The sequence below is a fragment of the Triticum aestivum genome, chromosome 3D (assembly GCF_018294505.1).
Source record: "Triticum aestivum cultivar Chinese Spring chromosome 3D, IWGSC CS RefSeq v2.1, whole genome shotgun sequence".
NCBI classification, from domain to species: Eukaryota; Viridiplantae; Streptophyta; class Magnoliopsida; order Poales; family Poaceae; genus Triticum; species Triticum aestivum.
The window spans coordinates 135,107,524-135,116,842 of NC_057802.1; the positions used below are offsets into that span (position 1 = coordinate 135,107,524).

The following is a 9,319-nucleotide window of genomic DNA, read 5'->3' on the forward strand; positions in this document are numbered from 1 at the left end:
TCTATTTGCAGCATGGGTGTGAAGCATGCATACGCGTGCACAATCAAGGATTGAAGTCCAAATCTCAGCATGTTCCACGTCACCAGAACATCATCGTATTCCCAAGTAACCAAAAATATTGTTACTCCTGGTTGCCGTGAAATTTCTGCAACAAAGAGGGGACAATTCAGTACAGAGATAACAGAGAGAAGGGAGACGTAGTGTTGTTGTCATTGTGCTCCCTCACCTCCCGGCCCTGCAACTTGAAACCACCGGCGCCTCTGCACTGCAACCCCGTATGCACATCGTCCCTCTCCCTCGCCCGACACAAGACACACAAGCTAGCACCGGCCAAAAATCAATCAATCAATCAGTCAGTCAGGGGAAGCTTGTTGATTGACATCCAAAAATTCAATGAGTTAGAGAGCAGAATGAACTCATTAACAGCACACATAAACAACCAACCATCCCCTGGTTCAAACTGGTACTGGTACATATTTACAGATTCGACGGTTCGGTTTAGGCACCAGAAAGCAGAAAGCAGAGATATAAGATGACAGATAACATAGAACCAGAAAGCAGGACGACGACACAGAGAAAAACGTTCAGATTGCAATTCGTGTATACCAAGCTATGCTATGCATTTTGGCATAAGTTGTGGAATCACGCACATATTTTCTTTCAAATAAAAGTAGTACTCAAAGTCTGAATTCAGTTTCAAAGAACAAAGCACGCATACTGAAGTTCGATGACAGGTCGACGGAGGTTGTCCCTGCAGGACACCTTGTCGGACAGCGCTGAACTTGTTGCCGGTGATGCTAGGCACTGGGGGGACGGCATGAACAGCAGCATCGGCGGGAACAGCCTGACGAAGCATTTTAAAAGCATTCATACAGAATATAATCTTCTAGATGATAACAATAAAAAATACAAGTGCAATAATCCACCAAATGTAGGAAAGCATTGTTACAGAATATATATTCTAATCCGTGATAAATAGAGATCTGAAACCATTGATCACATGCAAGAAAACAGGAGGAGGAGGTGCACAACTACATGTAGGGCGTGCAGACGCCGCTGAACTCATGAGTCGTGGGCTCCTGTTGCTTCCGTCGATCTCGTCATCCCCAAAGTCAAGTATAGTGCCATAACATCAATCATATATGTGTTGGCATTTTACTGTACCTGTTATGACAGGGATGGCCTTGCTTTAAATAGAGCATGTTCAAAGTGTGAGAGTTCAATCAAACTCGACGAACTCATTGATGGTGTCCAATTTACCAGGAATTGGGTTCTCTCATCCAAAGCGGCCACAACTACTTAGTTTTACCTAAACAAGGAAGGCATGGTCAAACAATTTAATTCCACGCGTTGCACATTCATAAATCACATGACAGATGTACCACGCATTCATAATTGTACAAAGTAACTACCAAGTGTTCCCGAAAGAATAAATCCACACACGCAATCAGCTAAACATAAAAATTTACCTCAAAAAAATAGGATGTATGGTGAGTTAGTGCTTGCACGGGTTCATATTTTCCTTACTTCTGATTCGCTCTCCCCAATATACTTGTTCAATTGATCAGGCCCCTAAAGTTCCAGAAAAGGAAACATTGTACAGTTTATACAGAACACAAATTAGGTAGAAAGAATATGGCAATCTCAAAATAAATTGTCATTAGTGTTTTCCCACAACCTGGAGATCCAAGCAGAAAAAGACCAGCTCGCATGACTGGCACCAAAAAGGGAAGATGAAACCATAATTAGGTATTTAAAGCAGTAACATGAAACACTAAAACTTATAAAATGCAAATAAAAACCGCAGATCTTGGTGAACTACCTTCGATATGAATTCAGAGGTGGCTAACGGTTTTAATCTACCAATCACTATGATGACCAGATGACACATAGTTAACTGCAATACCACACGCCCTGCCCTGTTCATCGCTTAGGGCAGCAATGTGGTCACTGGATAAAGATTAAAAAAATTCAGGCGCCTGGTTTGAACAATAACACACGCCCTCCCCTGTTCCCAAAAAATACCATCAACATGGCCACTGGCTAAAGTTTCAGGAGTACCCATTCTTGGAGTCGCCCACTCGAGTCCTAAATGTTTTAGCAAAGTATAAAGTACAAAGGTTAATCATGTGTCGCTGCATGTTTCAGCAATTATATGGTAAGGAATCAAGCTATGAACTCAGGCATACCTTGGTATCTTGGCCTTCTAGTTCATCAAAGATCAGGTTCAGCCTTTCAGGTACCTAATAAGAAATAAGAACAGATTTGTCAGGTGGCAACTTAGATACCAACGATGACCGTGTATGCCTGAGACCAACAAGCAGCTCATCAGGGAGGTGGGTTAAGACAAGAAGCAGCTCATCAGGGAGGTGGTGAATCTAAGGATGCCCATCTGCACCGGGGAGCAGAACAAGATGTGGTGTGGTGAGACTGCAATAACAGGCTCATTGCCCATAACCGTGTGGCGGACATACGAAATTCAGTTTGTTCCTAGCTACTCCCTCCGTTCCTAAATATAAGCCCTTTTAGATATTCTAATGTGGACTACATACAAAGCAAAATGAGTGAAACTACACTCTAAAATACGTCTATATACATCCGAATGTAGTCCGTATTGAAATCTCTAAAAAAAGGTTTATATTTTGAAACAAAGGGAGTAGATTTTATGTCCTGTATATAAATGGACCCGAGAGATGAAATTTAGTCCTCTCCCCAACCAGACATACCAGCCCCGGCTTCTTCCCAGCGGTTGTCGGATCATGCTCCAGGACAAGTTTTTTTACGAGGATTGAAATGCAAACCCTTGTGTTGCTATGCTGCCACCCAAGATAGTATTCTTGGATGAAAGTTATCAAATACCAGAATGTAACAGAACTAAACATTACATTTGTGAGATTTGAAATCACTCACCACAGAACAAGCCTATCGTCGCAAGAAAGTGCTAATGAAACACAAGTTTTATAGCAACCACGGTTTAATCATCATTTGGGACACGGTAAAGACCAACCACAAACCTAGTCACGGAAGCAGCTTCCCGGCCATGAAGCACGCGAACTTATTGCTCCGGGAGTACTCATACGGCACCCCAGCCACGGTGAGCAGCCGCTCCAGGACCTCCTTGGCCTGGTCGGGCTCCGCGGTCTCGCACTCCAGCTCGTAGTTTGTGCCGAAATCGAAGTGTGTCTCGTCGAGCTCTAGCACGAGCCCCTGCCCCTCGCCCTCCTCGAGCTCATACACACCGCGGGTGTTCCGGAAGCCGCCGAGGCAGACGAACGGCGCTTTGTCCCCGCCGACGCCGTACTCGTCGGAGACGAGCCGGACGATGGGGGAGTCGACCGCGCCGAGACGGGCGGGGTTGTCGACGCAGGTGAGGGCGAGGGCGGGGTCGAGGGGCTCCACGACCTCCTCAACGCGGCTGACGCCGGCGTCGATGCGCGGGCGGTGCTTGAGCATGAGGACGGCGCAGGAGGGGTCGCGGTCGTCGGTGCCGTAGAGGCGGACGTCCCGCTGGGCGGCGGTGGCGGCGGCGAGGGGCCGCGCTGGGGCGTCGGTGCGGAGCAGGCGGGGCGCGAGGAAGGAGGAGAGGCGCCGGTGTGCAGCCGCGTCGGGGAGACGGAGCTTGATCTCGACCTCCATGGGGTTGGGGTTGCGGCTAGGGCTGGGGGGGCGAGGCCTGGAAGGGGCGGGCGGCGGCGGCGTCTACTCTGGGAGTTCTAGGGATCGAGAGGAGCGGACGAAAAAACCTACGAAAAAAAACCAGTGGAAGGTGGGACGAAAAAAAACCGGACGAAAATGGTGGGACGAAAATAAACCCGGAACGAAGACTACCAACTGAGACATTAGGAGTAGAGATGCCATGCCGTGTACCAGATCTATTGTATACCCTACACTGATTTTGGCAAGGGAGTACAATAGTGATCTAGGAGTAGATCACTGGACAACGGCCAAAATTATCCTTAGTAGAATAAGGATATGTTTCTCGATTATGGAGGTGACAAAAAGGGTTCGTCGTAAAGAGTTACGTCGATGCAAGTTTTGACACTGATCCAGATGACTCTAAGTCTCAATCTGGATACATATTAAAAGTGGGAGCAATTAGCTAGAGTAGCTCCGTGCAGAGCATTGTTGACATAGAAATTTGCAAAATACATACGGATCTGAATGTGGCAGACCCGTTGACTAAACTTCTCTCACAAGCAAAACATGATCACACCTTAGTACTCTTTGGGTGTTAATCACATAGCGATGTGAACTAGATTATTGACTCTAGTAAATCCTTTGGGTGTTGGTCACATGACGATGTGAACTATGGGTGTTAATCACATGGTGATGTGAACTATTGGTGTTAAATCACATGATGATGTGAACTAGATTATTGACTCTAGTGGAAATGGGAGACTGAAGGAAATATGCCCCAGAGGCAATAATAAAGTTATTATTTATCTCCTTATATCATGATAAATGTTTATTATTCATGCTAGAATTGTATTAACCAGAAACATAATACTTGTGTGAATACATAGACAAACATAGTGTCACTAGTACGCCTCTACTTGACTAGCTCGTTGATCAAAGATGGTTATGTTTCCTAGCCATAGACATGAGTTGTCATTTGATTAACGGGGTCACATCATTAGGAGAATGATGTGATTGACTTGACCCGTTCCGTTAGCTTAGCACTTGATCGTTTAGTATGTTGCTATTGCTTTCTTCATGACTTATACATGTTCATATGACTCTGAGATTATGCAACTCCCGTTTACCGGAGGAACACTTTGTGTGCTACCAAACGCCACAACGTAACTGGGTGATTATAAAGGTGCTCTACAGGTGTCTCCGAAGGTACTTGTTGGGTTGGGGTATTTCGAGATTACGATTTGTCACTCCGATTGTCGGAGAGGTATCTCTGGGCCCACTCGGTAATGCACATCACTTAAGCCTTGCAAGCATTGCAACTAATGAGTTAGTTGCGGGATGATGTATTACGGAACGAGTAAAGAGACTTGCCGGTAACGAGATTGAACTAGGTATTGAGATACCGACGATCGAATCTCGGGCAAGTAACATACCGATGACAAAGAGAACAACGTATGTTGTTATGCGGTCTGACCGATAAAGATTTTCGTAGAATATGTGGGAGCCAATATGAGCATCCAGGTTCCGCTATTGGTTATTGACCAGAGACGTGTCTCGGTCATGTCTACATAGTTCTCGAACCCGTAGGGTCCGCACGCTTAAAGTTCGATGACGGTTATATTATGAGTTTATGTGTTTTGATGTACCGAAGGTAGTTCGGAGTCCTGGATGAGATCGGGGACATGACGAGGAGTCTCGAAATGGTCGAGACGTAAAGATCGATATATTGGGCGACTATATTCGGACATCAGAAAGGTTCCGAGTGATTCGGGTATTTTTCGGAGTACCGGAGAGTTACGGGAATTCGCCGGGGAGTATATGGGCCTTATTGGGCTTTAGGGGAAAGAGAGAGGAGAGGCTGGGCGCCCCCCAAGGCCTAGTACGAATTGGACTAGGGGGAGGGGCTGCGCCCCCTCCTTCCTTCTCTTCTCTCTCCCCTTTCCTTGACTCCTACTCCTATTACTTGGAAGGGGGGAATCCTACTCCCGGTGGGAGTAGGACTCCTCCTAGGGCGCGCCATAGAGAGGGCCGGCCCTCCCCCTCCTCCACTCCTTTATATACGGGGAGGGGGGCACCCCTTAAAGACACAACAATTGATCGTTTGATCTTTTAGCCGTGTGCGGTGCCCCCTCCTTCATAGTCCACCTCGATAATACTGTAGCGGTGCTTAGGCGAAGCCCTGCGTCGGTAGAACATCATCATCGTCACCACACCGTCGTGCTGACGAAACTCTCCCTCAACACTCGGCTGGATCGGAGTTCGAGGGACGTCATCGGGCTGAACGTGTGCTGAACTCGGAGGTGTCGTGCGTTCAGTACTTGATCGGTCGGATCGTGAAGACGTACGACTACATCAACCGCGTTGTGCTAACGCTTCCGCTTTCGGTCTACGAGGGTACGTGGACAACACTCTCCCCTCTCGTTGCTATGCATCACCATGATCTTGCGTGTGCGTAGGAAATTTTTGAAAATACTACATTCCCCAACACCCTCCAACTCAACGATATCAGTAGGGTCCATCCAATTCAAAATTTTCCTCACTTGTTGCAAGAGCTCCGCATAGCTAGGACTACTATCAAACACCATGTCAAGCTCATCCGGGTCCGGTTCAATATTGCCTTTCAAGAAGGCGTCTTTGTCCCCATGATGAACAAACACACATGTTCTTCCCATCCCTATAAGCATTCAAACAACACAACGTAACATTGCTTCCATGAGTACTAATCCAAGGATTAACACGGAATACAAACACTAAAATATATATCAAACAACAACCCTAACCCTAGCCCTAAACCTAACCCTAGCACCAACATAAGAACACCCATAAGAATAACCCTAACATACTAACAAAGCCTAATCATAGGAAATTGGCAAACAAACATCTCACATCTCCTTGCAAATCTCTTGATCCAAACAAAACTAGGGTTTCCCCAAACTAGCAACAAATGAGCAATTTGATAACATTACTTGGATCAAAACAAGGAGATCAGAGAAGATTACCTTGAGGGAGGGTTTGACTTCGAAATCCGCAGACAAATTCTTCAAATTTGCAAGATTTGGGAGAGGATTTGAGAGGGGGAGAGAGTGGGAGAGGGGGCAAAGCTCGGGTTGGGGTATGTGGGGTGGGGGAGGGGGGGAGGGGGGCCAGCCAAGTGGTTGGATAAGTCACAGTGCAGCGCCTGAGGGCTAGGTGCTGCACATTACATGTGTGGCGCCTAGCTCGGAGGCGCTGCACTGCTGGGTGCGGGCCCAGGGGCTGCCACGGTGGACAGGCATGTAACGCCCCAGAGGTAGGCGCTGCACCGTAGGGTGTGGCGCCTGCGTGGCGGGCGCTGCTACCTCTTGAGCACTGCATTGGTTTACCCTTGAAGAGGAAAGGGTGATGCAGCAAAGTAGCGTAAGTATTTCCCTCAGTTTTTGAGAACCAAGGTATCAATCCAGTAGGAGGCTACGCGCGAGTCCCTCGCACCTACACAAAACAAATAAATCCTCGCAACCAACGCGATAAGGGGTTGTCAATCCCTACACGGTCACTTACGAGAGTGAGATATGATAGATATGATAGGATAATATTTTTGCTATTTTTATGATAAAGATGCAAAGTAAAATAAAAGCAAAGTAAAAAGCAAAGAAATAACTAAGTGTTGGAAGATTAATATGATGAAGATAGACCCGGGGGCCATAGGTTTCACTAGTGGCTTCTCTCAAGAGCATAAGTATTTTACGGTGGGTGAACAAATTACTGTTGAGCAATTGACAGAATTGAGCATAGTTATGAGAATATCTAGGTATGATCATGTATATAGGCATCACGTCCAAGACAAGTAGACCGACTCCTGCCTGCATCTACTACTATTACTCCACACATCGACCGCTATCCAGCATGCATCTAGAGTATTAAGTTCATAAGAACAGAGTAACGCTTAAGCAAGATGACATGATGTAGAGGGATAAATTCATGCAATATGATAAAAACCCCATCTTGTTATCCTCGATGGCAACAATACAATACGTGCCTTGCTGCCCCTACTGTCACTGGGAAAGGACACCGCAAGATTGAACCCAAAGCTAAGCACTTCTCCCATTGCAAGAAAGATCAATCTAGTAGGCCAAACCAAACTGATAATTCGAAGAGACTTGCAAAGATAACCAATCATACATAAAAGAATTCAGAGAAGATTCAAATATTGTTCATAGATAAACTTGATCATAAACCCACAATTCATCGGTCTCAACAAACACACCGCAAAAGAAGATTACATCGAATAGATCTCCACGAGAGAGGGGGAGAACATTGTATTGAGATCCAAAAAGAGAGAGAAGCCATCTAGCTAATAACTATGGACCCGAAGGTCTGAGGTAAACTACTCACACTTCATCGGAGGGCTATGGTGTTGATGTAGAAGCCCTCCGTGATCGATGCCCCCTCCGGCGGAGCTCCGGAACAGGCCCCAAGATGGGATCTCGTGGGTACAGAAGGTTGCGGCGGTGGAATTAGGGTTTTGGCTCCTTCTGATCGTTTGGGGGTACGTAGGTATATATAGGAGGAAGAAGTACGTCGGTGGAGCAACAGGGGGGCCACGAGGGTGGAGGGCGCGCCTGGGGGGGGGGTAGGCGCGCCCCCTACCTCGTGGCTTCCCTGTTGGTTGCTTGACATAGGGTCCAAGTCTCCTGGATCTTGTTCGTTCCAAAAATCACGTTCCCGAAGGTTTCATTCCGTTTGGACTCCGTTTGATATTCTTTTTCTGCGAAACTCTGAAATAGGCAAAAAAACAGCAATTCTGGGCTGGGCCTCCGGTTAATAGGTTAGTCCCAAAAATAATATAAAAGTGAATAATAAAGCCCAATAATGTCCAAAACAGAAGATAATATAGCATGGAGCAATCAAAAATTATAGATACGTTGGAGACGTATCAAGCATCCCCAAGCTTAATTCCTGCTTGTCCTCGAGTAGGTAAATGATAAAAACAGAATTTTTGATGCGGAGTGCTACTAGGCATAATTTCAATGTAATTCTTCTTAATTGTGGTATGAATATTCAGATCCGAAAGATTCAAGATAAAAGTTCATATTGACATAAAAATAATAATACTTCAAGCATACTAACTAAGCAATTATGTCCTCTCAAAATAACATGGCCAAAGAAAGTTCATCCCTACAAAATCATATAGTTTAGTCATGCTCCATTTTCGTCACACAAGAATGCTCTCATCATGCACAACCCCGATGACAAGCCAAGCAATTGTTTCATACTTTAGTAATCTCAAACCTATAAACTTTCAAGCAATACATGAGCGCGAGCCATTGACATAGCACTATGGGTGGAATAGAGTATAATGATGGGGGTTATGTGGAGAAGACAAAAAAGGAGAAAGTCTCACATCAACGAGGCTAATCAATGAGCTATGGAGATGCTCATCGATTGATGTTAATGCAAGGAGTAGGGATTGCCATGCAACGGATGCACTAGAGCTATAAATGTATGAAAGCTCAAAGAAACTAAGTGGGTGTGCATCCAACTTGCTTGCTCACGAAGACCTAAGGCACTTGAGGAGGCCCATTGTTGGAATATACAAGCCAAGTTCTATAATGAAAAATTCTCACTAGTATATGAAAGTGACAAAATAAGAGACTCTCTATCATGAAGATTATGGTGCTACTTTGAAGCACAAGTGTGGTAAAGG

At 45.7% G+C, this 9,319-nt stretch overlaps 1 protein-coding gene and 1 long non-coding RNA gene across 3 annotated transcripts; both read right to left on the reverse strand.

The window, feature by feature from the left end:
* Positions 1–1,112: 1,112 nt before the first annotated feature.
* On the reverse strand, positions 1,113–1,944 carry LOC123074357 (uncharacterized). Of its 2 annotated transcripts, XR_006435939.1 has the most exons (4): positions 1,823–1,944; positions 1,470–1,714; positions 1,261–1,309; positions 1,113–1,164 (listed from the first exon to the last, which is right to left on the reverse strand). It is a non-coding gene; the product is annotated as an uncharacterized lncRNA (long non-coding RNA). The 2 variants fall into 2 exon arrangements; XR_006435938.1 differs by lacking the exon at positions 1,823–1,944 and having other exon boundaries at positions 1,470–1,813.
* A 1,012-nt stretch (positions 1,945–2,956) lies between these two features.
* LOC123074358 (triphosphate tunnel metalloenzyme 3-like) lies at positions 2,957–3,660 on the reverse strand. The gene has a single exon (XM_044497224.1). The coding sequence runs from the start codon at positions 3,634–3,636 to the stop codon at positions 3,019–3,021; it is 618 nt and encodes a 205-aa protein (XP_044353159.1). The 5' UTR covers positions 3,637–3,660; the 3' UTR covers positions 2,957–3,018.
* Between the last annotated feature and the right edge of the window lie 5,659 nt (positions 3,661–9,319).

Excerpts from the sequence above, each read along its gene's own strand:
- LOC123074358 (XM_044497224.1), bottom strand. The coding sequence starts at position 3,636 with ATGGAGGTCGAGATCAAGCTCCGTCTCCCCGACGCGGCTGCACACCGG.